At 65.9% G+C, this 26,634-nt stretch overlaps 1 protein-coding gene across 1 annotated transcript; it reads right to left on the bottom strand.

Annotated features, from left to right (window-relative positions):
* Positions 1 to 63: 63 nt before the first annotated feature.
* Positions 64 to 26,634, bottom strand: ADAMTS13 (ADAM metallopeptidase with thrombospondin type 1 motif 13; the record flags this gene model as incomplete). Its single annotated transcript, XM_081103307.1, has 29 exons — positions 64 to 505; positions 1,111 to 1,289; positions 2,234 to 2,416; positions 2,539 to 2,685; positions 2,985 to 3,267; positions 3,977 to 4,181; positions 5,680 to 5,862; positions 6,686 to 6,815; positions 7,473 to 7,593; positions 8,189 to 8,372; positions 9,211 to 9,393; positions 10,231 to 10,360; positions 10,440 to 10,572; positions 11,425 to 11,606; positions 12,531 to 12,611; positions 13,208 to 13,328; positions 13,649 to 13,797; positions 14,189 to 14,315; positions 15,560 to 15,623; positions 15,727 to 15,878; positions 16,816 to 16,920; positions 17,652 to 17,814; positions 18,467 to 18,613; positions 20,373 to 20,519; positions 20,640 to 20,764; positions 22,005 to 22,088; positions 24,303 to 24,442; positions 26,241 to 26,307; positions 26,542 to 26,634. 29 exons carry the CDS (start codon positions 26,632 to 26,634, stop codon positions 320 to 322), a joined length of 4,194 nt encoding a protein of 1,397 aa, XP_080959433.1. The 3' UTR covers positions 64 to 319.

The following is a 26,634-nucleotide window of genomic DNA, read 5'->3' as shown; positions in this document are numbered from 1 at the left end:
CGCCTGCTGTGCGGCGGGCTTGCAAGCAGATCTGGACAGGTTTTGTGAAGAAAACGCCAGTCAGACCGCACGTCCTTTTTATTGGTGCCTGAACGGCTGGGGCTGCCATTCCAGAGTGTGTCCCCTTCTGCCCCCTAACGTTGTGCTCGTTGGAGAAGGCGCTAACGGCGACACTGAAGATGGGAGGGTGTTCAGCTCGGGAAGCACTCCGGGGCCGGCCAGGCAGCCAGCAGCTCATACAGGTCAGCTCCCCTCCCCGCCCCCCCAGAACTGGAGGGAGCACCACCCCTCACTGGACCCGTCGTGCTGGGAGAGGCAGCTAGGGCGGGGCAGTGCGGGGCGCGGGCGCTCTGGACTGCAGTGTCCAGTACTGGCCCCGCAGGCGGGCATGTGTGTCCAGGAAGCCCTGGCTAAACTCCACCTCCGCCTGGCTGCCCTCTGACTCCCAGTAGAGCGCTTGCTGCCCGCGGAATGTGGTCGTTTTCAGACTGTGGACGTCCCGGATCTGGGAGGAGAGGGGCAGCCCCAAAGGGCAGGTCACAAATGAAAACCAGCCTGCACTCGTGGAGCCCTGGCTGCACCAGGATCTGCGCTCAGGGTCGCATTCAGTCCTCACCCAACAGCCCTCTGAGGAAGGCACTGTTAGCCCACCCGGAAGCAGGCTCAGAGCGCTCATGCCCCTCTCCTGGGGCTCGCAGCCAGGGCGCCCGAGCTGGGGCCTGGCCCAGGTCTGCTCTGTTCCACATCAGGCTGCCTCATCCAGAGGAGCTGACGCCGGGCAGAGGACAGTTCTCCCAACACACACACCCCATGGGGGAGGGGTGCCCCTCTCCTGGCAAAGCTGCCTCCGGCTCTAACATTGTGCTTCAGGCCCGGGTTCACGGCTGCCACATGGGACCGGGTCTCTTCTGTTCTCTCTTGGGGGGTACAATCAGCATTTGCTGGCGAGTACGTAGAGGAGGCGCTTTTCCCCATTCCTGCACTAATTTTGAAGGTTTTGGTCTGAAGTAGACTCGGGGGGTCCTCTACCCCAGCACCCCGGTCCTCGTCCCTGGCTGCCCAGACCACAGCAAGAGTCAGCCATTCCTGTCGCCCTCATGGCGGCCTCACCGAGATGTAGCTGGCGTCAGCTCCCTCGGTGCCCATGTCAGTGGCCAGGGCGTGGATGGCGATACGGGCCCACGGAGCCACGTCGATGAAGATGCGGCAGCCCCCCGCGGTCCTCCCACCGGAACTCACCAGTGGGCTGGCAATCTCACCCCGGGGGCCGAAGAGCTGCGTGTCACATTCTGCAGGGGGAGGGGGGATGACGGGGTGTGGCCCAGGATGCAGGAGCCCCCAAAAGACCCTACTGCCAGGGGCCAAGGGCCGAGCCACTCGCAGCTGGCGAGCAGCAAGGGGGACAGTGTGGTGCTGGGGCCAAGGCCAGGATCCAGGCAGGAGCCCCGCTGAACCCCACCTCCTCCACCTCCCGGTGTGATCCCAGGCCAAGGCCTTACACACTTGAGCTTCAGCTCCCCCCTCTTTAAAGTGGGGGGATGAGAGCAAACACTGGGCCGAGTGGTTTTAGGACTCAGCAAAGTCACAGGTGCCAACGTGCTGAACACCGAGCTGGCACAAGGACGGACGCCACCTGCCGTGCCCCCTGGGCCTCCCCAGGGCGGGCCCCTGCATGTGGGAGGCTTGGACATGCGGAGCGGGGACAGGGAAGGGAGACCGTCGCCCGTGGGCCACTGAGCATGGAGGGGCAGGGGAGGCTCCGATCTCCAGGAAGGAGGAAGCCTCTAGCGTCCCTCTTCTCACCTGAGGCGGGGGGGGGGGGGGGGCGGGGGGGGGGGGGCAGAAGCCTCTGGGACTGGCTGGGGAAGTGCCTTCGGCCAGAGTGGGCTGTTGGGAGAGGGCAAGCCCTGACCCAACGGGAGAAACCGCCCCGCGGATGCGGAGGCCTGTGCACAGGACCTGGCTGGGTCAGAGGGTCCCAAAGGGTCTTGAAGGGCCTGAGGCCAGGGCCAGGACGCTGGGGCTGTGTGGCCTGAGGGACGGGGTGAGGATGTGGCCGGAGCCCCACTGCCCGTCTCGCTGTAGGGTCACATGCTGAGATTCAAGCTGACCCCTTGTGCAGACTGGCCCCGGCCACCGCAGGTGGGGAGAGGGGGGTATCCTTGCCCACCGCCCCGCTGGCAGCAGCACAGCTCAGCAGCCCCGGGCGGGGGCAGCTCTGGCGCCTGCCCACCTCTGTGGAAGGCCCCCGGGGCGGGCCGGCTGGAGAACCGCAGCACCACTCCGCCTCCGCCTCCCGGCCGCACTCGGCGCTGCGTCACCACCAGGGTGTTGGCCTTGGAGCTGAAGGTCAGGCCGGACAGCTTCCTGCACACCTTCCTCCACATGAGCCTGCCCCAGAGCAGCAGCAGCTCCCCTGCGGGCGGCGGGCAGTGAGGCCGGCTCCCGTCCAGGCTGGCAGCAGAGTCCCGGGGCGCACGGCCGCGTTCGGTCCTGACCCTCCCCCTTCCCGGCAGCAGCTCTGGTGCCTGGACCTACCGGCGCTGCAGTTGAGGGAGCTCTCCAGCACCTGGAGGGTGAGCACCTCACCCAGGGGCCGCCCGATGGCCACGGCGCAGTCCGCCTGCCCGGCGCCTCGCAAGTCGATGGCTCCTGTTGGCTCGAGGTGCTGCCGGCCACAGGGACCTGCGCAGGGAGCAGGAGACAGAGCTTCCGGGTGGGGCACCCCCAGGGGCAGGGCTGGGTTTTCCCCTGCTCAGAAGGAGGCTGGAGTGTGTGTGGAGGAAGGGGTGATGCCCTCCTAGGCCTCGTGGGAAGCCCTCTCGGGTGAGGGGTGGGGGCTGCATGGGTCGGATGTCAGGGTCTGGGCGCAGAGCATTCCTGGATGCTCTGAGGGGCGGGCGTGTGGAAAGTGGTCCTGGCTTCGCACCCTCTGCCCCCCTCCTGCAGCCAGCCGCCCAGACAGCGAGGAGGAAGGGACATACCGGTCCCCCCAGGGCTCTCCTGGGAGAGAAGGCGGGCCCAGGGCTGGGGCCACTCCGGGGAAGCAGCGGCAGGGCCAGCCGTGGTCTGTCCTGGAGCAGCGGCTTCCTCGGGGGGCGCCAGGCTGGGCGTCCCCGGCCCCGCGCAGGGCCCGGCCCAGCAGCCCCGCACCGTGGCGGGCTTGGGCAGGTGCTGGCAGAAGTCGGCTGGCACGGGCCCCTGGGCCTGCGGTCCCAGGCAGGTGTCGCGCCGGAGCTGGACGCCATCCCCGCAGGAGACGGAGCACTGCAGGGAAGAGGGAAGGAGGGGCTGACCCTTCTGAGGGTGACGAGGACAGGGGACACGGGCCAGGCATGACCGCTAGTCTCCGCACAGCACTGGAGGCGCGTCGCTGTCTCCGGTCCACAGCGAGCCCCCCGAGGCGGAGGCTGCGGTGTAGGGGTCACAGGGAGGAGGGGCAGGGATTCAAGCTCACGTCCCTACCTGTCACCCTCGAGGCCTCTTTGCGTCTCCAGACCCTGGAGCAGGGATCAGGAGGCATGGCTGTCCCCCGTCTGTCCCTGCAGCCGTCCGCCCTGTCCTCCTGCCTGGCACTGCCCTCCTGAGCCCTCATCTCCCCAGCCGATGCCCCTGGCCCTTCTGACCGACGGGAGGCAGCTCTGCTTTGCCTCTTCTCTACACCTCGAGCCAGCCCAGAGGCGCAGCCCTACCTCCCGCTGTCTCCCGGTGCCTGGGGAGGTGCTGGGCCAGGATGGCACCTGCTTGTCCGGGGGGAATCGGGTTGTCTGCCCTCGCCTTCCTGTATCTGCGACCTCGGCCCTCCGAGGGCCCGCTGCCCTCCCCGCCTCCAGGCCTGCTGTCTTCCTCTCTAGGTGCCCGCCCCGCCCCCCATGCCTGCTCTCCATCTCCTTCCGGGCGTCATAGTGACGAAGCTCCCCGGGTCCCCCGTGTGAGGCCTCATCGGACGCTCTCCCCGCCCCAGCCGCGGCCTCACCTGCGTCCAGGTGCTGAGGTGCCACTGGTAAGTGCAGTCGGCGATGATGCAGGGGATGCTGGCCCGCGGCCGCGCCAGAGCCGCACAGGCCGCCCCGTCCACCTCCGTGTCCTGGCCTCGGTCCAGCCGCACGCAGGCTATGGAGCGGGTGGCGGTGCCGAGGCCACAGCTGGCTGAGCAGGGGCCACGCGACGTGACTTTCCACCTGCAGGAAAAGAGGCCCCAGGATGGCATGGCCCCTGGGCTCCCCGGATGGCCAGCCAGGACAAGCCCAGGCCCCAATCGGGGGCGTGCAGGAGGCAGCTGCCGGGTGTTCCTCTCTCTATCCCTCTCCCTCTCCAATCAATAAAAACATATCTTAAAGAAGAACAGTGAAGCAAAGCTGAGCATCGTGGGTGGGGTGCATGTGCCATTCTGCACCAGTGCTCAGGGAGGGCCTCCGCCTCCTGTTGGTTGACTCGAGCCCAAGTGAGGGGATAGCTCTGAGTCAGGCATCCCTGGAATGTTCTAGAACATCAAGGAGGCCAGAGTGGCCACAGCGACTTGCAAGGGGAGCCAGACCTCAGTGTGTGAAATTCCCATAACTCCCAGATCACCTGCGCCTCTAAATGGGACGTGGGAAATAGTGGGGTACAAGGACGGCGACATTAGCACAAGCAGTGACCTCAACAGATACTTTGGTAGGAATGGTAAATGGGTCACAAAGCTGGCCGTTTAAGACAACTTGATATGGGATGGGAATGGGGGAGGGGGAGCCAGCGGGCCTGGCAGACGCCTCCGGTGGATCCAACAGATGCAGGGCTCGCGGACGTGGTGAGGGCCGCCTGGAGGAACTCGGGCACCGTGGTTAGCAAACTGGAAAAGCAGAGCTTGCTCCCGACTTCCCAACTTACCCCAAATAAACCACAGATGAGCTCAAGGCCTTACATGTAAGAGTCTCATCCGAAAGGGGTGTTTCTTTAAAAACGAGAGGTGGGAGGAACACGTGGCACTATGAGGACATCGCTGACCCTGTCACCTTTCTGTGCGATGCGGGAAAGCATGACGTCATTAAAGCGCACAGGTAGCCCGGCCGGCGGGGCTCGACCAGGAGGTCAGGGTTCGATTCCAGGTCAGGGCACAGGCCCGGGTTGCGGGCTCATCCCCAGTGCGGGGCGTGCAGGAGGCAGCTGGTCCATGACTCTCTCATCACTGATGTCTCTCTCTCTCTCCCTTCCTCTCTGCAATCGATAGAAGTCTATTTAAAATCAAATAAAATGCACATGTACGATGAGGAAACCATGGGGCCTGTGGACGAGGCGAGAGCGTGTGCCCTTCCCGTGGCCCCAGCCTGGCCTTGGAGCCCCATCCCCACTCCCCTACCCCCCCATCCCCCACCCCCACCCCCAAGGGCCTGAGCACCCTTCTGCCTGTGTGCCTGGTGCTTGGCTCCCCACTGGGACCACCTCAGGCCCCACCCCATCTGTCTCCTCCACCTAATGAAGCGTCTGCCCAGTGCTACCCACACCCACACCCCGTGAGAACCCACAGCACGGCCGGTGCGCTGGCCGCTATCTCTGGCACCTGGCACAGCCTGCCAGCTGGTCCCGTTTTCTGAGGAATGTGTCCTGAGCCACTGAGCCAGCCCTTAGTCCCCATGGCCCTGGCCTGGCGCCTGCACCCTGGGGCTCAGGCCACCTGCTGGACACCCCGGGGCTGCTGACCTGGGCGGGCAGGGCTCCGGGCTGCAGGCCTCCTGCAGCTCTGGCCGAGGCAGCCCCTGGCACTGGGTATCCGGCAGGATCTCCTCGTCCTCGTCCTGCCCGTGGGCCCGGGCACAATACAGGATCCTCCGCGCCACCCCACCCCCACAGCTCACGCTGCAGGCCGCCAGCTTGTACCGCCACCTGCAGCAAAGCGGAGTCAGGGGAGGACCCCGAGCAGCCAGGGGTCCCCTCCTTTCCCCACCAGGAGGAGCCTGCAGAGGCGTGCTCTCTGGGGGGTCACCCTACGTCTCCACGAGGGGCTGACAGAGTGGATGAGAACATCAGAAGAACCCATTTTACAGAAGGGGAAGAGGAGGACAGGTGTCCAAAGGCAGTGGGAGGGGGCAGGGCACCCCGGTCCTGCTAAGATGTCTGTGTCCAAAGGGATCCCAGCCTCTCCACCCCGGGACCCCGCTGCCTTGGCCACGTGCACGATCACACCCGTCACTAGCCGTCTCCTGTCTGTCCGTCTCATCGCCCGTTGCCCGTCCCCAGCATCTGCTTCGGGAAGGCAGAGGTGCTGTCTGTCGGTTCAGTGCTGTGACCCCTCGTGCCACAGCAGTGCCTGGCACAGTGGGTGCTCAGTAAGGAGCAGGCGATGACAAAACGAGCCATCCACCACGTGTGCCCACAGCACCCGGACCCGGGCCATGCGCTTTACCCACAGCCCCATGAAACCCCTCGGACCACCTGCCTCCTGGGGGAGGGGCCCACCGGGCGGGGCAGCGCTCCGGGCTGCACTCTGCGAGGCGGCTGGGCCAGGGCGCCGGCCAGCACTTGGAGGGAGGCAGGGGGACGGAGCGTCCACGGCCCCGCCTCACACAGCGCAGCCAGCGGCAGCTGCCCACCGCCACAGGTCACCGGGCACGGCCCCAAGGCGCGGGTCTCCCACCCGCCGGAGGCCACAGCCCAGGGCAAGAGGGGGGCCAGGCTGCTGCCCCGCGCAGTCTCCTTCCCCGCTCACCAAGCCGGGCACGGGGCAGCCTGGCAGACCTCCCGCCGGCTCCCCGGCTTGCTCGCCAGGTCACACCGCTCTTCCTGGACAGCTGTCCCCCGGGTGGAGTCCATGCACACGAAACGCAGCTCCGTCTGGCCTGCAGGGAGGAAGCAGGGACCCGGGCCCAGGAGGAGGCCTCAGCCAGGACCCCGGGTGCCGGCTCTGCCACTGACCAGCCATGCGACCTTGGACAGCGACCTAACCTCTCTGCGCCTCAGGGTCTTCACATGCTGATGGCTCACTCGCAGGGATGTGTACAGGGACTTTCGAGGGGGAGTTACGAAGTGCCTGGCACAGAGTAGGTTTCCTGAGGGGCACTGTGAGAACTGCTCTAAACACCCCTTGCTGTGTTTGCCATCAACACATCGGGAACTTCCTCAAAAGAAACCTCTGGCTCCGTTCTGAACGAGCCGAGGCTGTCCTGAGCGGGGGGAGTTGAAGGCCGCTGTGTATCTTTCATGTGTTTCTCTGCTTTGGCACCAGGAGCGCAGACCTAAACGTGGGCCCGTCTCTCCCAGCTTCTCTGGGCCTCAGGACACAGGCTCTCGGTGCCAATGTGTCCTACGATCTTTTCTGTCTCGGATGATCACTGAACTGGTGCAGGGCTGTCTGCGCTCTGCCCCAATCTCCTCGTACACTGGCACTTCCTCGCACAGCTGGAATTTTCTAGAAGCCACCCAAATGCTTTTTAGAGCTAAGCCAGATGCAGGCAGGCAAGAGCTAGCTAATGAGCTTGGGTGTTCAGGGGCCTCACCTCTGCCACAGGAGACGGAGCAGGGCCCCGCCAGGGGCGTCCACACGTGGGCAGCGTGAGCCCCCAGCCTGGGGCTGCCTGTTGCGGGTACAGCCTCCTCCCCCAGAGGCTGGGGGTCCGGCTGCAGGGGGCAAGCACCAAGCTGATGGGTCCAGGCACCCACCTCTGACCTCCACGCCCACCGTCCCGACCCTCAGGAGAAAGAAGTGGTCACCAGCACCCCAGGGGCCGTCCTCCCCCCGCCCCTGCTGATCCTCCCCAGGGAGGCTCGCTTCCAGGCCCCCCGCGATGCTGCTGCCTCACCACACCCCGCCTTGGCCTCTGCATCAGCGTGAGGTCACTGTGGGCGGGGCTGAGGGAGTGGATTTGCCGCCCCTGGCCGTCGGTCCCCAACCCCAAGCGGACAGGGTCGGCCAGCACCTTGTGTGAAAGCAGCAGCACCAGCCTCGAGCCCCGGACGCCAGGGGGAGCCTGGCAACCTTCCTCCGTGCAGCTCCCTAACAGGGCCTGGCCCCCTGAGCCCGGCTTGCCCGGGAAGGGGCTGCCCGGGGCCCCGAGCGGTTCCTACGCGTATCTCGGGCCGGGCTCCGGCAGAGGCAGCGCTGCAGGACAGTCCTTTCACTCTGGCCGGGAGGCCAACGGTAACCAGCGCTCCCCATTCTCCCAGCCCGACAAGCGCCCAAGAGCCCAGCCACCCCCAAGCCCAGGACACTCACAGGGCCCCAGCCCGGAGGACATGCCACCTCCACGCAGGGCTCGAGGGCAGCTGGCGTCCGGTCCGCGGAGCAGGGCCCAGCGGTCGCTGGCGCCTCCAGGCCATCTGCCCCCTGCACGCATGTGACATTCTGTGCGGCCAGGTCCACTCCACAGGCCAACGGGCACGCATTCAGCACCTCCCACCTGACAGCCCAGGACAGCCATCAGGCCCTGCCCCTGCCATCGGCGCAGCCTGGCCACCGGGGCAGGGAGAACCTGCTCCCCAATATCCAAGAACCCAAAGAGGGGCCCCACAAAGAAGCAAGCCCGGGCCTCTCCCTGAAGGGCCGGCCGCCGGCTGCAGACACTGCGCTGGGCACCAGGGGCAGTGACACAGGCCCCACCGCCTGTTCCCGGAGGCGAAGGGGGGCCTCTGCCAGGTAACCAGGTGCTCCCACTGCCCAGCCGGTGTCAGCTGCAACCCGGTCACCAGGTCAGGGACAGGGAATCGCTTCAGGAGGGTGCCAGCCCAAGGGGCAGCGGCTGCCTGGGTGTGTGCTGGGGAGGACTGTGAGGCAGGATCGGCCCTCGGTGGGAAGAGTGGTGGTCGCTGTGTCTGCTGTGGACGCGAGAGGGGAAAGGAGCCCGGCCACGTGTGGGCCACCAGGACCCAAGGGACAGGTAACCAAACGGGGGCCCTGGGCGCCCAGCCGGTGGGCAGCAAATCAGAGTGACAGGTCGCTGCCAGCAGGACACAGCAGCGACCACAGTGACGAGAAGCGGTATTTATCGCTTTCCTTTCGTGGCCTCGCTTGGGCCTCACAGCCCCTCCCTGAGCAGGGCCCCAGAGGTTCAGAGAGAAGTGGGTGCAGGTCTCCGGGGCAGGGAATCTGGAGCGGGCACTCCTAGGCCTGGGCCGGCCCTGCCCGTCACCGGGATGGCAGCGCCTGGCTAGAGGCCTGGGGAACGGGGCATTGAGGGGGGCCAGGCGCAGCGCAGGGACAAGCCCTGGCGGGGAGAACCTGCCCCACCCCGCGCTCACCTGGGGGGGCAGGGCTGGGAGCTGCAGGTTTCCACCATCGCGGGCTTCTGGGCCAGCGCTGCGCACCGGGCAGGGGGCAGCGTCCTCAGGCGGGGGCCCAGGGCCTGCACGCAGCGCACCGCCCGCTCCCGCAGGCCTGTCCCGCAGGAGGTGCTGCAGGGGCCGAAGTCTCCAGCTGCCCAGCTGAGGAGAGAGCGGCAGAGTAGGGCCCTGCCAGGTGCTGGGTTGGCTTGGGGGGGGGGGGGGCCGAGCAGGCAGATCTGTCCAGCTGGCTCGCTGCCCTGGGCTGGGCTGGGCATGTGTCCCTTCAGGTACGCAGACACTGCACGGGCCGGCCAGCCCGCCCCAGCTCTCCAGGTCCCCACCGTCACCTGAGGCTGAGGACACCTGCAAAAGGTACAGGCGGGCGGCTGCCCAGCCCTGCACCCAGGAGGGACCGCCTTGCCTCTAACGCAGCGGTTCTCAGCCTGTGGGTTGCGACCTTTGGCGGTCGAACGACCCCTTCACAGGGGTCGCCTAAGACCATCCTGCATATCAGATATTTACATGACGATTCATAACAGTAGCAATATGACAGTTATGAAGTAGCAACGAAAATAATTGTATGGTGGGTCACAGCATGAGGAACTGTATTTAAAGGGCCAGAAGGTTGAGAACCACTGCTCTAACATTATGCTCCCACCAACCACACCTGCCTGGGCCCGCAACGGCGATGGCCAGGTACTTTCCGTCAGCTGCTCTCCGTGGCTGCCTCCGAGCCGCCCACAGCCCGCCCAGCTAGGTGATCACCCCCGCATACATGACCACCTGCGCTCAGGGCGCGTGTTCCGCCCGCAGACAGGTGCACCAGGGGGGTCACCGACGCCTTGTCTGCCTGCGGCTCAGTGTCCTCCTGCAGCGCGGGACGCTGCCTCACAGGGAGCCTCCAGGGCTATGTGAGAGCACACACAGAGGCGCCCTGCCCATCCCAGGCGGCGTGGGCCCCATGACCCAGGGGAGAGCCCCACAGACGGCACTCACTATGGGGGGCAGGCCCCGGGGGTGCAGGGCTCTGGCCAGGCCGCCGGCTGCGGGCTCCCTGCGCACTGGGCAGCCTCCACCCACTGGTTCCTGGCCTGGTCCAGGCAGCTGTAGGTCACCCATCGCAACCCTGGGAAGAAAGAGGGAGGCGAGGCCACCTCCATGCAGGGGGCAAGCCAGGCTGGGGCCCGCCCTGCCCCGGGCCTCACCTGCCCCACAGCTCACCGAGCAGGCCCCCCGCGTGGCAGCCCACGCCCAGGCCCGCAGCTTAGGCTGGAAGTAGGTGAAGGTGACGTGCGGGCGGGTGGCGTTGCCATACTCCTCGCCATAGCGCCTGTACACCTGCAGGAGACGGGCGCACGGGGCCTCACCCAGGGGCTCCCTGGGGGTCGCTGCCACCGCCACCTCCTGGAGGCCGTTCTTCCACTCAGCAAGCAACCATGCAGGTGGCCGCACCCAGGTTCTGGGCACAGCACGGCAAGCGGGACCCTGTCGCAGCCTCCAGGAGCTCGAGGTGGGGTGGGGTAGTGACAGATAACCCTACAGGGCCTGGTGGGGGCACGACAGCAGCCTGAAAGGTGTCGCAGGCTCTAGGTGGAGCAGGGGTGGGGCATGGAGCAGAGGCGGGAGACAAGGCCTCAGGCAGAGGGGAGCCCAGCACGGGCTTGGGTGAGATCAGAAGAGATGAGACCCGGGGGGGGGGGGTGGCCAGAAGGGGTGGTCACTCCTTAAGCATGCTTCCACTCCAGGAGTCAGGACTGCGACCCCATTCCACAGGGGAGGAGAACGAGGCCTCTGACCTCAGCATTGGCCAGACCGGCCTTCCTGACTGTCTCACTCCTCCACCCCCCTGGGCCAGGCCTGACCCAGGCCCCTCCCAACTCCAACTGCAGGGCCCCTCAGCCCCTGGACACCCAAGAGGAAGCCCGGACTCCGCCCATGGCCAGGAAGCCCCTCGAGGTCTGACCCGCCCTCTAGCCTTCTTGCCTGGGGTCCCCTTCCTTCAGCCCCCTAAGCACCCCTCCTGTGCTCGCAGGTTCCCTGGAGACACTGCCCACTGGCTGGCCTGGGCACCAGCTCCTCCAGGCCCAGCCCCGCCGCCCTCCGGGGGCAGCCCCTGGGCCTGCCTGGCTCTCCGGCCACCCACTCAGCACCAGGGGCTCCGTATGAGCGAGCGACTGAGCGGCTGGTCACCTGGATCTCCATGTCTTCCTGGGTGGGGCCCGGGATGGAGATCTCCTCCAGGCGGGGCAGCCGGTCCTCCGTGAGGGTCACTCTGTACTCGATGCGGCTGTCCTCCAGGAGGGAGGGGTGGCTGGTGCTGGGGGAGATGCTGAAATTCCCAGCCACCACGTAGCGCCCGCGGATCCTCACCGCTGGGGGGAGCGAGGCCTGTCAGCACATCAGAGCCCCCCCCCCCCAGGAGGGGGCACCACCCTTTCACAGAGGAGGCCCTGGTTTAAGGAATCGGCCAACAGGTTGTCGTCTCCGTGGCCACACCTGCGACCGTCCTCCTCCGGGTCCGCAGCCCCAGGAGCGGGTCCCCCGCGTCTCTGCAGGCACCCCTCCAGGTGCACACAGGGGCTGCCCCAGGCTTCCTCACAGCGGCAACTCCACACTTCCTCCAGAACCCGGGGAGCACCAGGGCCTGCTCCCCACCACGCACACCCACACGAGCTCTACGGGCCGGTTCAGGAGCTCAGGGACCCTGGTAGGGCCCCAATCTGGGTTCAAAGGCCCCCGCTCTGGGTTCCCAGGTGTGGGCTACCCTGGACACACAGCCCCAGGGAGCCTGGGGAGTAAAGAAGTTGGCCTTGCCCAACGACAGGGCGGGGGCCTAGTCAGCCGGGGGGAGTCTTTAAGGAGGGGCCTGGCCAACCAAAGACCAAACACATGGTTCCGGGGCCTTGGGTCACAGGGCCTGAGTCAGCCTGGAGACAGACCATTCCTGTGAGCGCTCAATCAATCCATCAGTCAATAACCGATCAGGCCTACATAACGACGCCCCAGTAGAAACGGGCAGGGAGCCTGCGTGGGCAATACTCCATGCCCATCAGCGGGACGCTGGCCCAGAGCCCCAACTCTGCCCTGGCGTCTCCTCCTGGCTGGTTTACTCTGTCCTTCCCCGTTTCCACCGTGACCCTAACAGCTGAGTCTGGGGGTCCCAGTGAGCTGTCCAATCTGGCGGTGGTTTGGGGAACCCCGACCCCAACGTTGGCGTCAGCAGTGCGGGCATCTTGGGGACCATGCCCTCCACCTTCGAGGTTGGGCGAACTCTGGCGAGCCCTCCGCCAACTCACCCAGGTGTGTGAAGAGAGGCCTGTGGTTGGCGATGTGCACCCTGGTCAGGTTGGGAGTCAGCGTCAGGAACGTGACGTACTCTAGGAGGGAGCAGAGGGCTGAGACCCCGCCCCACCGCAGGCCAGGGGCAGGTTTCGGCACCAAGAACAGGCCCCACAGCGCCAGCCCCACTGCGGGCGCCCCAGGCAGCCGCGCCTTGGCGGGCAATCGGGCGGGTGGAGGGCCACCTGTGGGGGAGCCACCCAGGCAGGGGGAGGGGTGGGACCTGCCGGAGGGAGGTGGGATCAAGTCCTTCACTGACCCTCTAGCCCAGTGGTTCTCAACCTTCTGCCCCTTTAAATACAGTTCCTCATGCTGCGACCCAACCATAAAAGTATTTTCGTTGCTACTTCATAACTGTCATGTTGCTACTGTGATGAATCGTCATGTAAATATCTGATATGCACGATGGTCTTAGGCGACCCCTGTGAAAGGGTGGTTCAACCGCCAAAGGGCTCGCGACCCACAGGTTGAGAACCGCTGCTCTAAGCAATGGCTTTGCAAACCACAGCAGATTCCCAACGTCTGGCACAGTGGGCGGTGGAGGCTCCAGGGCGGAGCCAACGTGTGGGTCCCCACCCTGCCTGCCCCCGCCTGGGCTGCCGGGGCTTCTCGGGGGCGGGGGGCCGGCCCCTACCTCGGGCTCTTCCGCCCATGAAAGAGCCGCTCTGCGGGCTGCACGTGCTGTTGTCCCCTCCACACACCTGGCATTCGTCCGGCACCTGCCGGGAGTCCATCCTGCCGTCACAGCCGAACGTCTGCGCAAAGGGGGTGGCAGGGGCGCCCGGGCTGCGTGTCACTGGAGGGGCAGCCCCACTGGCTCTCAGAGTCACATGACGAACGGGGCCGCGTACAGAGCATCTGAGGCCCCTTCCCGAGACGAGCTTAAATGGCCGCCCCAGATCTCAACCCTGCTGACCCCAAGGTCGGCCCGAGTCCCCTCCTCATCCCGCGAGGCGGCTGCTGCTTCAGGGACCCGCCCCGACTGGCCTCGCCCGGGAGGCCGTGTTCGGCTTTGCTGGGACAGGCCCGGGGGCCACAGGGGACGGAGAGGCGCCCGCCGCCTGCACACGCCTACCCTGCAGCTGCCTGACACGCACAGGCTGAGGGTCCCGTCCTCCCGCGGGCCGCTTGGCACACACCGGGTGCCGTCCCGGAAGCTGTCCCCACGCCGCATGATGAAGCTCTCCCCGACGGCCCGGCACATGTGTCTGCACAGAGCATCCCCTGGGGAGGCAGAGGGACAGGAACGCTGACGCAGGGGCGGGTGGGGGCAGGGAGGGCGGTGACCCGGGAAGCAGGCTCCAGGCGCCTCGCCCTGCCAGCCCCGCCGCTTCGCCCGCTGCGCGTGGGCCAGGGTGTATGTTCCTCCCGAGGCGGCCTCGCAACCAGCAGGCAACACGTGCAGCTGAGCCAGGAGCCGAGGGCACACCCGGCGCCCCCCCCCCCCACCTCACTGTGCCCCCAGCAGCCGAGCACGGAGCCAGGACTCGCAGGAGACCCCTCCCAGGGCCGAGCCAGGACGCTCCCTGCGCCTGCGCCTGCTGTCCACCGCAGGGAGCCATGGTGGCCGTGGTTCTCCCGCCCACACCGCTCCCCGGGCAGCCCCGGGCCCCACCTTGACTGTGAGGCACAGCTGGGCCCCAGCGGTAGGAGGAGGCATTGCCTGGGGAAAGGCCCAGCGGCCGTCCCTCGGTCTCCGCACACTGCTCAGCCATGAACGCCAGCTGGGTGGTCTCGCAGGCCTGCCAGACAGGGCAGGGGACAGGCATGGAGGCTGGGGTGGGGGCTTAGGCAGGGTCCCGGGCTTGGGGGTTAGGGCAGGGGGCCCAGGGCAGGGGGTCCCGGGCTTGGGGCCTAGGGCAGGGGGGCTCAGGGCAAGGGATCCCAGGCTTGGGGGCTAGGGCAGGGGGCCCAGGGCAGGGGGCCTAGAGCAGGGGGGCTCAGGGCAGGGGGGCTCAGGGCAGGGGGGCTCAGGGCAGGGTTGTCCCAGGCTTGGGGGCTAGGGCAGGTGGCCCAGGGCTGGGGGCCCTTGCACCTGGGGACAGGGAGGCACCCTGAGTGTGAGGCCATGAGGAGGGTTTGAGCCTGGCTCCTGGCTGCACCTGTTCCCCGCTCTGTAAAATGGGGGTGACAGGAGCCTTTTTCTGCCGATGGGGAATTCCAGGAGCATTTGTGAGGACACGGGGCAGAGGGAGCGGGCAAAGAACACCGCTCAGGCCCAGGGCCCGATCCGCAGAGGTCAGGGTCTGGGCCATTCACAGGCAGCCTCTAGAGGCCATGTCAGAAAAGGCCAGGGAAGGCTTCACCAAGAGCCTCGACGGGAGGCGTCGGAGAGAAAAGGCTCAGAGCGGACCGGCCAGCGGAGTGGACCGGTTGAGCGGGACACAGCCCTCAGCTGCCCCCACACCCCCTCCCCCACCTCGGGCCCAGGCGAGGGCTCCCTGCAGGTCTGGCCCCCACTGGCCACAGGAGAAGGTGGGAGGGCAGCTCTCAGACCTTAACGTCAAAGAGATCAGTCCCCGCTTCACACCCGCTGTGATGGCCGTGACCAAAACCTGGACAGCCGGCCCTAACCGGTGGCTCAGTTGGTTGGCGCGCCATTCCACACCCCGGAAGGTGGTGCATGTGATTCCCCGTCAGGGCACATGCCCAGGTGTCGGGTTCAACCCCCCAAGTCGGGGCGTGTATGGGAGGCAACTGATCAGTGTTTCTCTCACATCGATGTTTCTCTTCTCTCTTCCTTCCTCGCTCTAAAATCAATAAAAACATATCCTCCGGCGAGGATTAAAAAATCAAACCAAACCTGGACAGGAAGTGCCGAGAGCGAGTGGAGGAGCTGGAGCCCCCACACCTGCCGTGGGCACCAGCGGGGCCGGCTGCTGGGGGTGCAGTTTGGAGCCTCCTCAGAGATCATGCAGGATTTCTGCTGTGAGCCACACACCCCAGCCGCCCTGGCCCCGAGGCCCTGCCCGGGAAGCCGGCCTACCTGGGTATTGCACATCTCGGCCTGAAGGTCAGCACCTGTGCAAGCACGCCCCCCAAAGGCAGGTCTGAAAACGCCCGGAGACAGTGGTGAGAGGTGACCCACAGACCCCCAACCAGGGCAAGTGCAGCTCCACCCCCACCCCACCCCCGCCCCCTTCCATCCCGCACCTGGGGTTGTTGCACTGCCGCCTCCTGGTGACCACGCCTCCTCCGCAGGAGCGGGAGCAAGGACTGGGGGGACCCCAAGCTGACCAGTGCCCGTGCACCGCCTCCAAGGAGGTAAGCTCCGCCAGGGAGCGGCAGCGGCCCTTGGAGCACCACTGCAAGGAACGACAGCCAATCTGCCACCCCACAGGCACCACACCCACACCCACACCCACACCCACACCCACACCCACACCCACAGGCACCAAGCACAGCTCCAGGGCCCTCGCCCTGGCACCCTGTCTCCTGCCCCAGGAGTAAGGGCTGCCAGGCTGCAGGTGGCCTGCGCAAGCATGTGTGAGCACATCCACACTCACACACTCATACACATACTCATGCTCATGCACGCACACGCTCACACACTCATGCTCATGCACGCACACACACATGCTCGTGCACACACACGCTCACACACTCATGCTCATGCACGCACACACACTCATGCTCATGCACACACACGCTCACACACTCATGCTCATGCACGCACACACACTTGTTCATGCTCATGCACGCACACGCTCACACACTCATGCTCATGCACGCACATGCTCACACACACTCATGCGCATGCACGCACACACTCATGCTCATGCACGCACACACTCACACCATGCTCATGCACGCACACACTCACACCATGCTCATGCACGCACACACTCACACCATGCTCATGCACGCACACGCTCACACACTCATGCTCATGCACGCACACGCACATGCTCATGCACACACACGCTCACACACTCATGCTCATGCACGCACACACACTCATGCTCATGCACACACACGCTCACACACTCATGCTCATGCACGCACACACACTTGCTCATGCTCATGCACGCACACGCTCACACACTCATGCTCATGCACGCACATGCTCACACACACTCATGCGCATGCACGCACACACTCATGCTCATGCACGCACACACTCACACCATGCTCATGCACGCACACACTCACACCATGCTCATGCACGCACACACTCACACACTCATGCTCATGCACGCACACGCTCACACTCGCTCTCCCGCCTCCCTCGCTCCTGCTGACCTTCTGGGGGCCGCACTCGGTCCCGTCCAGGAGCGGGAAGAGGAGGCGGCTGCAGCTGCTGAGGTCCAGGGGGTCTGTGTGGCAGGAGAGCGCCTGGCACGCGTCCTGAGGAGACACAGGTGGCGTCACCAGCCACGGGGCCGGTCAGATCCGTGCCAGCCTCACTGTCCTCTCGGCTGCGGGGCAGGGACAGCCACACGCCCTGTGGCCCTGGCGGCGGGAGGGGGGACAGTGGCCGCGGTCCTGAGTGGCTGTGAAAATGTTTTCCTTTCTTTTAAAATCAGAAGAAAAAAAATAAGCTCTCAGATCGGAGATGAGGTTCCAGCCTGTCACATCGTCTGTCCGCGTTCACAGCAGCACACAGGGCGCACGCGCTTTATGGCACGAAGATCGCCCTCAGCGTTTTCTAAGGAGGAAGGGCCACCGCGGCCAGTCAGCCCCGGGAGGAAGTCTGTCTGGGGAGCAGCCCTCACCTCGCCTCCTGCCACCGCGCTCGCACTGTGGGGTTCGGCGGAACCCCCTCCTCTGGCAGGCCCTCCGGTCCCACTGGGCTGGCAGCCCTTGGTACCTGCCTACTTAGGATCCAAGTCCATGGGCTCAGGCCCTGCCAGGCCGGCTCTGTGATGGTGGGGCCCCCTCACAACGAAAATGTGGCGTCCTTGCCCCAAAATTAAGACAGTCTGGCGCAGGGCACCCACTGCGCACGCTGGGGCCTGAGCCGGGCGGAGGGAGCTGCTGGGGTGGGTGGAGGAGCCCCCGGGAGGCAGGGAGGAGCCCCGGGAGGGGGGGAGGGCCCTGGGAGGGGAAAGCTGGGCGAAGCCCGCTGCCAGACTCACCAGGCTCTCCGGGGTGAAGGTGCAGGCCACGGCGGAAGGCCCGAAGGCCACGCGGCACTGCTCGTCCGCGCCGTAGTAGAGACCTGGGTGGGCCTGGGGAGGGCGCCCCGCAGGCCCCGACTGCGGACCCGGCGGGTCCCACACGCAGCGCGCCCGTCCTGCGCTGTGACAAGACCCCTGGCTCAGGCCCCGGGTGGGGTGGGACAGAGGGGGGGCTCAGGTGGGGGGACAGTTCTCAGCCCCTGCTCCCCACCATGAGCGGAGGCGGGGCTGGGACAAGGCTCAGCTCTAAGCGCGGTAGAGGCCGTGAGAGCAGAGGGGGGGCTGCGGAGGGCTCATGGAGGGGGAGCAGGCGGGGGATCATGGAGGGGGGGCTGCGGAGGGCTCATGGAGGGGGGGCTGCGGAGGGCTCATGGAGGGGGGGCTGCGGAGGGCTCATGGAGGGGGGAGCAGGCGGGGGATCATGGAGGGGGGGCTGCGGAGGGCTCATGGAGGGGGAGCAGGCGGGGGATCATGGAGGGAGGGCTGTGGAGGGCTCATGGAGGGGGAGCAGGCGGGGGATCATGGAGGGGGGGCTGCGGAGGGCTCATGGAGGGGGGGCTGCGGAGGGCTCATGGAGGGGGAGCAGGCGGGGGATCATGGAGGGGGGGCTGCGGAGGGCTCATGGAGGGGGAGCAGGCGGGGATCAGAGCAGGGGAGGCAGGTGCAGGTTGGACTCGGGGAGGGGAGGGGCGGGTGCGCGCAGGGAGGGGGCGATGGGGAGAACTGCAGGGTCGCGCAGGAATGGGGTGGCGGAGGATGGAGGGGTGCGCTACCTGAGCAGGTGCAGCAGCTGCTGGCGGCTGCAGGGGGACCACGCGAGGCCCCCTGGGGTGGGCGCGGCGCCGTCAGTCCCCATCACGTGGCCGTGGGGCCCGCACCCGCTGCCGCTGCCGGGCGCGCCGTCGTGCTCCAGGCCGAAGCTGCGAGGAGGCGGAGGCGGCGCTGAGAGCGGCCTGGCCCGGCGGGCAGGGTCCCGTCCTGCCCAGTAGGGCCCCCCGGCCCTGCCACCAGCTAACTCCGCAGGGAAGCGAGTCACGTGGCCGCCCTGCCTCCGTTTCCCGCCAAGCCTGCCCTTGCTGGTTGATCAATATCAGGAGGCGGTAGAGAACCAACCCGGGTGTTAGAAGCCTGGGGAGGACGGAGACCCAGGGCCCTGGGCGCCCCCCGCCATCAGGTTCTTGACCAGGGGGCTGGCTGTCAAATGCAGGCTGTGCAGTGAGAGTCAATAGAATGTCCCAGAGGGTGTGCGGACCTCTGACCAGCCTTCCTCTCCCGGGGGGAGGCAGCGTTCCACACCCCTTCCCTCCAAACAAGGGGGCGGGGGCTGATGGGGAAGGAGGTGAAGATGCAGGGAGGACACCGAGCTGTTGTGTGTGTGTGGGGGGGGACCAGCTCCAGCCTCTGGGGACCTGGGTCGCCCACAGCGATGGGGTTGGGGGGTCCCGCAGAAGCCCTCAGAGGGGCTGAAGGGGGGCAGGTGAGCAAGGAAGATAGAGAATAGACTCATCTTTTACCGGAGGAATCTCAGCACTACTTCCTTTCATTTTAAAGGACTGAAAGTCAGCCCTAACCGGTTTGGCTCAGTGGATAGAGCGATGGCCTGCGGACTCAAGGGTCCCAGGTTCGATTCCGGTCAAGGGCATGTACCTTGGTTGCAGGCACATCCCCAGTAGGGGGTGTGCAGGAGGCAGCTGATCGATGTTTCTCTCTCATCGATGTTTCTAACTCTCTATCCCTCTCCCTTCCTCTCTGCAAAAATTAAAAATATACTTTAAAAAAATAAAAATCATCATTCTCCCCTTAAAAAAAAAAAAAGGACTGAAAGTCAGCAAGGAAAGACCCCCCACCCCACCCAGGTCGGTGATGTCGGGAGGAGCAGAGATTGGCCCACAAGACGGGTCATGTTCACAAGCGGGTAAACCTGGAAACAACCTGAATATCCCAACAGGGGACCAATTACCTAAGTGATGGCGCACAAGACATTTTAAAAGACCTGGAGGCATGTCGGGAGAAGTACATTGTTGCATGAAAAAGCAGGTAACAGCTGTGTGCGGTGGCTCCCTGGTTGGAGCGTGTCCCGCACACCAAGAGGTTTTGGGTTCGATTCCCGGTCAGGGCACATACTTAGGTTGCAGGTTCAGTCCCGGGTTGAGGCGTGTACAGGAGGCAACCGATCGATGTTTCTCTCACATCAATGTTTCTCTCTCCTCTCTCTCTCCCTTCCTCTCTACAAATCAATAAAAACATACCTTCAGGTGAGGATTTAAAAAGAAAAGCTGGTACCAAACCAATATACAGTATAATCCTAATTTTCCAAATAAGAAACGGTGTGTGTGTAAATTAAAGACTAAAGTTAACTATTAACTACGAACAAATGCTATCTCTAGGTGGCGGGGTTGGGGTAACTTTTACAGCTTAGTTTTTCTTTACCTGAATTTCCAATAAACCTCCGTTTCTAATTGCTAGGTCTATTTAGCTTGTGTTTTCTTTACTCTCCTTTAGTTACTCAGTAATCGTGAAGTATCCAGTTTCCCAGCCCCTGCCCGCCCCGTCCCTGGTCCGGGGGTCCAGGGCACAGGCTCTTTCCCGCGTCCAGGCCCTGCCAGCCTCCACCTCCCCTCCTGGGGGCCCGGGTCAGCTCCTTGGCCTGAGCGTGGGGGCCGCTGTGGGGCCACATACCTGTGCCCGACCTCGTGGGCAATGGTGACCCCCAGGTCGAAGCCGGTATCTTCAGTGATGAGGCAGCTCCATGAGGGGGAGCAGGCGCCCCCCAGCTGGGTGACCCCCCGAACCTGCCGGTTGCCATCAGGCAGCTCCAGGTCAAACCTCGGGAACAGAATAGACACACGTGGGGCCCAGCGTCTCTGCGAACCCGCTGAGATGCCCGCCCGCCCGGGCCTGTGCGGGAGCAGCGCCCAGAGGCGGGCCTGCGGGGAGCTGGGCTACCTGGTGACGTAGAGGACCAGGTCGGCGTGCGCGGGGTCCGCATCGTCCGGGGGGTTGACCGTCCTGCTCCACTCGCAGACGCTCAGCAGTGACGCGGTGATGTTGGCTGTGAGCTGTGGGGCGTCCTGGGCAGCAGTGGGGGAGCCCGCGGTTACTGGACCCACCCACAGGCATCTTGGCCCGCACGGCCTGTCACTGTCCGCGGCACCCAGGCGCTGGGCAGCAGGGATGGCGGAGAGGACAGGACGGTCTGCAGGGGCGCTGGGCAGCAGGGAGGGCGGAGAGGACAGGACGGTCTGCAGGGGCGCTGGGCAGCAGGGAGGGCGGGGCGGACAGGACGGTCTGCAGGGGCGCTGGGCAGCAGGGAGGGCGGGGCGGAGAGGACAGGACGGTCTGCAGGGGCACTGGGCAGCAGGGAGGGCGGGGCGGACAGGACGGTCTGCAGGGGCGCTGGGCAGCAGGGAGGGCGGGGCGGACAGGACGGTCTGCAGGGGCGCTGGGCAGCAGGGAGGGCGGGGCGGAGAGGACAGGACGGTCTGCAGGGGCACTGGGCAGCAGGGAGGGCGGGGCGGACAGGACGGTCTGCAGGGGCGCTGGGCAGCAGGGAGGGGGGACAGGGCGGTCTGCAGGGGCGCTGGGCAGCAGGGAGGGGCGGGGCGGAGAGGACGGTCTGCAGGGGCGCTGGGCAGCAGGGAGGGGCGGACAGGACGGTCTGCAGGGGCGCTGGGCAGCAGGGAGGGGAGGGGCGGGGCGGACAGGGCGGTCTGCAGGGGCGCTGGGCAGCAGGGAGGGCGGAGAGGACGGTCTGCAGGGGTGCTGGGCAGCAGGGAGGGCGGACAGGACGGTCTGCAGGGGTGCTGGGCAGCAGGGAGGGCGGGGCGGACAGGACGGTCTGCAGGGCCGCTGGGCAGCAGGGAGGGCGGGGCGAACAGGACGGTCTGCAGGGGCGCTGGGCAGCAGGGAGGGCGGACAGGACGGTCTGCAGGGGCGCTGGGCAGCAGGGAGGGCGGACAGGACGGTCTGCAGGGGCGCTGGGCAGCAGGGAGGGCGGACAGGACGGTCTGCAGGGGCGCTGGGCAGCAGGGAGGGCGGGGCGAACAGGACGGTCTGCAGGGGCGCTGGGCAGCAGGGAGGGCGGGGCGGACAGGACGGTCTGCAGGGGCGCTGGGCAGCAGGGAGGGCGGGGCGGACAGGACGGTCTGCAGGGGCGCTGGGCAGCAGGGAGGGCGGAGAGGACAGGACGGTCTGCAGGGGCGCTGGGCAGCAGGGAGGGCGGGGCAGACAGGACGGTCTGCAGGGGCGCTGGGCAGCAGGGAGGGCGGGGCGGACAGGACGGTCTGCAGGGGCGCTGGGCCCGGCACCCACCTGGGGCCGCGTCAGGATGACCATCCGCACCAGGTGCACTCGGAACTGGGCGCCCAGGGACGGGTCCCTCAGCAGTTCCGATGCCTGTGGGTGGGCAGACGGAGAGCACACGTGGGTGGGGAGCCGCCCCCAGGGACGGGCCTGGAGAGGGTGCTCCTCAGCGTGGTGGGTGGGCGCACCCCGAGGGCTGGGCCTTGGGCTGGGAGGCAGCAGGGAGGTGGGCAGCCGTGCTCTGGGCCCCCCCCCCCGCCCGCGCCCCCTCCCCCCGCTCCCCCTGCTCATGGCTCAGGAAGAGCAACCGACACAGAGGGAAAAACCTGAAACAACTGGATTCGGAAAATTGTCGTTAGTCTACAACAGAGGTCCTCCAACTTTTTAAACGGGGCCAGTTCCCTGTCCCTCAGACATTCCACACGTGCGCACTGCGGGCCCGGGACGCGTCGGCTGCTAGCAGGACAGGCGGCGGCCGAGTAAATGTTTTCGGCGGCCGCACGCGGCCCGCGGGCCGTAGTTTGAGGACCCCTGGTCTAGAGCAGCGGTTCTCAACCTGTGGGTCGCGACCCCTTTGGCGGTCGAATGACCCTTTCACAGGGGTCGCCTAAGACCATCCTGCAGATCAGATATTTACATGACGATTCATCACAATAGCAACATGACAGTTATGAAGTAGCCACGAAAATAACTGTATGGTTGGGTCCCAACATGAGGAACTGTATTTAAAGGGCCAGAAGGTTGAGAACCACTGGTCTAGAACATTGGTCTAGAACCATCCAAACACTGCTCTGTCCCAGCCGATTCACCGCCCTTCCTCATCCTCGCTCATCTTCCTGAAACAGCTTTCCACATCTGCTTGCTTGACCTGCCCATGCCCAGGTGGCATGATGCCCCGAGAGCCCTTTCCTGGCCCCTGCCCCCCCCACCGTGGGAAAGCCCCCGGGTTCCCAGCCCCCGCCACACGCCTGTCAAGATGCTGACCCTGGTTGACTTGTACTTGGTTCTTGCGCCAGCATGTCCGCTGAGGCGTGGCTGTCCCTGGCCTCAGCTGACCCGAGTCTGATCCGGGCTCCTCGCTTCCTACCTGCTACCTAGCCTCGGAGCCTCTTTTTCCTCATCTGTCCAATGGGGATACGCCTCCGTGGCTGCTGCTGGACTTGGGCACCACACAGCTGGCACGAGGGGATGGCAGGGCCACGACCACCCTCTGGGCAGGAGCCAGTCTGGCACCCACCGCCCAGCTGTGCTCGGTCCTCGTAAAACACGGGGCTGGCCCGGGAGCTGGGCTCGCTGACCACGTTTCCGCAGGTGAGAAGCGGGAGGCGCCCACAGCCTGAACACACAGCTCCCCAGGGACCGACAGGACTGTGTGTCCTAAGCGGCTCATTCTAGCCCTGAGCCAGGTCAGCGGGGGGCGGCCTGGGGGTGCGGCCTGAGGCTGGGGACCAAGGGGTGCTAAGTGCCCCACGCTCTAGGGGGCAACTTATAGGGGGCAGCGCCAGCCAGCACCTCACGCCCCCTCCGCCCCCCGCAGCAGGCCTGGGTCAGCCGTCCGCGAGACTCCTTTCCTTAATGTCCCTGAACCCTTTAGCCAGAGCCGTTTCCACGGTGAGTGTGACCCCTAGGCTTCCATCACGTCTGACTGCACTCATCGCGCCGCGTGGTGACGGCGACGTGCTGGCATTGGCCTCCCGCGTGGCAACGGCCCTGCGCCCAGAGCACAGCCCTCTCTGTGCACGTGTCCGTGTGCGCCCTCCGCTCGCGGGCACCGGCGCACATCCCTGCAGATGCAGTGGGACCCAGGCTGCCCCGTGTCCCCCAGGTAACGGCTGGTGGGAGTCCTGCCTCTTGCCCCACCTTTTCCCTGGAAGCCAGTGGAGGGGAGGCGGGCAGAGGGGGTGCCTACAGGAAAGGAACTGAGAGCCCGGGTGGGGGGCAGCCGCTGCTTGTCATACAGCACTGGCCGAGGTTCCCACAGGGAACTGGGCAAACGGCCAAACCTGAGGGTCACCTGGGCAAAGAGGCCCGAGGAGCAAGAGGCTGTGGGGTGCACTAGGGAGCGGCGAGGGGTTCCCCGGACGAGAGGGGAGGAAGGAAAGAGGAGACACCTCTCTCCCTACCCAGGCCCTGAGTCCCATGGGTGACCCCAGCTCAGATTTACACCAGAGTCAATTCATGATCTCAAACCAGATGAGCCAGCCCCGACACCATAGCCCTGCGGGGGACAGTGTCCCGAGGCTCCAAGGACCTGGGGGGCATGCAGAGCCCCGCGCCCGCGGCCGGCGCCACCCGGGGAGCACTCACCATGTTGAGGTTGGTCAGCATGTAACGCTCCGTGTCGTCCTGGTGAGCCTGGTGCACGTCGGGGCCGACGGCCACCAGCAGCTCCAGGTGCAGGACGCCCCCCGCAGCAGCGTGTCTCCGGAGGCCAGAGGAAGGACGGCCTGGCAGGGAGGGGCAGGCAGGACTGAGATGGAAGGTTCTAGAAAGCAGGTGGCGCCTCCCCGTCACCCTGTGCTCCTGTCTCTGCCACCTACGCTTAGGGAGTGGGCGGGCCCCACCCCCCGCCCTGTGCCGCGCCAGCTCAGCCAGGATCGGTGAGCTTGAGGGGGGTGAAGCATTGAGAACAGACAGACAAGAGAGGAAAGCTGGGTGTGGGTAGGACGCTCTCCTCTCTGACGGAGAGCTAGCTACAGCGCCACAGACTACCAGCCAGAGTGCACGAGGCAAAGTAAGGAAGGACGCGGTCAAGATGTTTACAACGTTCTCGCGGGTTTCGAATCCGCTCAATTGCATGCACCTGAACGCTCTCAAGCTTTGTTCTGGCAGCACTGGCTGCACCTCGCGCAGCCCACATCACTCAGCCACCTGAGGCCACAGGTTCGGACCATAAGGGCAAGCTCACAGCCACAGCCTTTGGCTATCATTGTGCTGGGAGGGCTTTGCCCTCCACGCTGGGACTTGCACGTGGCTTTGCCACGAGAGGACCTGCCCTCTCATTAGCCCGAGGCTTGAACCTGTCCAGACGCGGTGGCTGCTCTCCACACGGCCCCAGCTTCCCCATGGGGGAAGGGGGGGACAGGAGAGCGCCTGCCTGCTGGGCACGGTGACAGCTGGGTGAGTGGCCTGCCCTGTGCCCTCCCCTCACAGCCCTACCCGGCCTCCTGGAGCCGCCCTGGCCTCAGACACCCACGAACAGTTGAGGACATCGTGTCCTCTGACCCCTCAGGGACTGAGAGGTCCCAGGCTCTCGGTCACGGATGCTGTGACTGTCAGAGCGGCGGCGCCCGGGCAGCCAGCGGCAGAGGAGCTGCTGGGCCTCGGGACAGATGGGGGCGGGCGGAGCCGAAGGGCTGAGATCCCACAGTGACCGCACGTCTCGGGGCCTCGGGAGCAGCGAGGGGCCCGGGCAGGAGCCAGTGATGGCGTTTACGTCCTTTTGGTCCCCCCAAAACCCCACACTGGACACACAGTGGAGAACAGTCACCAAGCAAAGCCCAGGACAGCCCCGCCCCGCGGTCCTACAGAGACAGAGGTCTCCCCGACGCCCCTCCCACCCCACCCCCAGCACAGCACAGGCCTCGGTCAGTGCGTCTCTGACCACAGGGAAGTCGCTACAAGGGGACCCCCCTAATTCTCTCCTGTGGCCACTAGCCCCCCGCCTCTGGTCCCCACCAGACTTTGGATCAAAGTCACCAGGGGCCCTACTCAGACAGGAGCGGGTCCTGGAGGATCCAGGCCGGCCCTCGAGGCTGGGGGGGCCGGGGGGGGGGAGGCTGTGGCTGGGATGGGGCCAGCGCCTACCCTGCTTCTCACAGAAGCATAAATATTTACATCCACGGCCAGAAGCCACGAGGGTTCCTGGAAATCGGTCGGCTCTCGGGAGGCCCAGGAGCGGAAGGGACCAGCCAACGAGTGGCTGTACCCTGAGACACTGAGCAGAGCCCCGAGGTCAGAGCCCCGATCCGTCCAGAACACCCAGACCAGCTTCTAGGGGCTTCACAGGAAGTAACGGAGTTCATGAACAGAAGCCATGCTGCGGCTCTGCCTCCCCCAGCAGGGCCCCCAAATCCCAGCCCCCAACTCAATGGAGATACCAACATCCCAGCCCCCAACTCAATGGAGACACCAACATCCCAACCCCCCAACTCAATGGAGATACCAACATCTTATCCCCCCAATAGTGAGACACCCCGCAGGCTCTGGGAAGCTCCCCTCGCCAGGGCACTGGAGGACAAGTACCTCTGAAGGCAGCATCAGGGCCGGAGTGGGAAGTCACCTCCTGGGGCTCCGAAGCCTGAAGCAGTCCCTGCAGGAGAGAAAGGACAGTGAGGGGAGGGAGACCCCAGGGAGTGGGCGGGGCCAGAGCAAGACCGAGAGAGGGGACTTGGGCATGAGGGGGGTGGGGGGGGGACCCAGGCGCAGATCCGCCCAGCGAGCCCAGAAGCTGAAAGAACACCCTGCTCTGCCAAGGCAGCCACCCCTCCCAGGCCCCGCGTCGGCGCCTGGCAGCTCCGTCCCGGGCTCCTGCCCACTCACCCACCTGCACACCCGGGAGGCCCCAGCAGCCCAGGAGGAGGCAGGCAGAGGTGAGGACTCCCCACGCGCACGTCCCCGGGGGGCGAAGCTCCCTCAT

This window comes from Myotis nattereri (assembly GCF_964212035.1).
Source record: "Myotis nattereri genome assembly, chromosome: 12".
In the NCBI taxonomy this organism is placed as follows: Eukaryota; Metazoa; Chordata; class Mammalia; order Chiroptera; family Vespertilionidae; genus Myotis; species Myotis nattereri.
The sequence above is the reverse complement of the archived record's forward strand: the minus strand, read 5'-3'. Positions and strand labels throughout refer to the sequence as shown.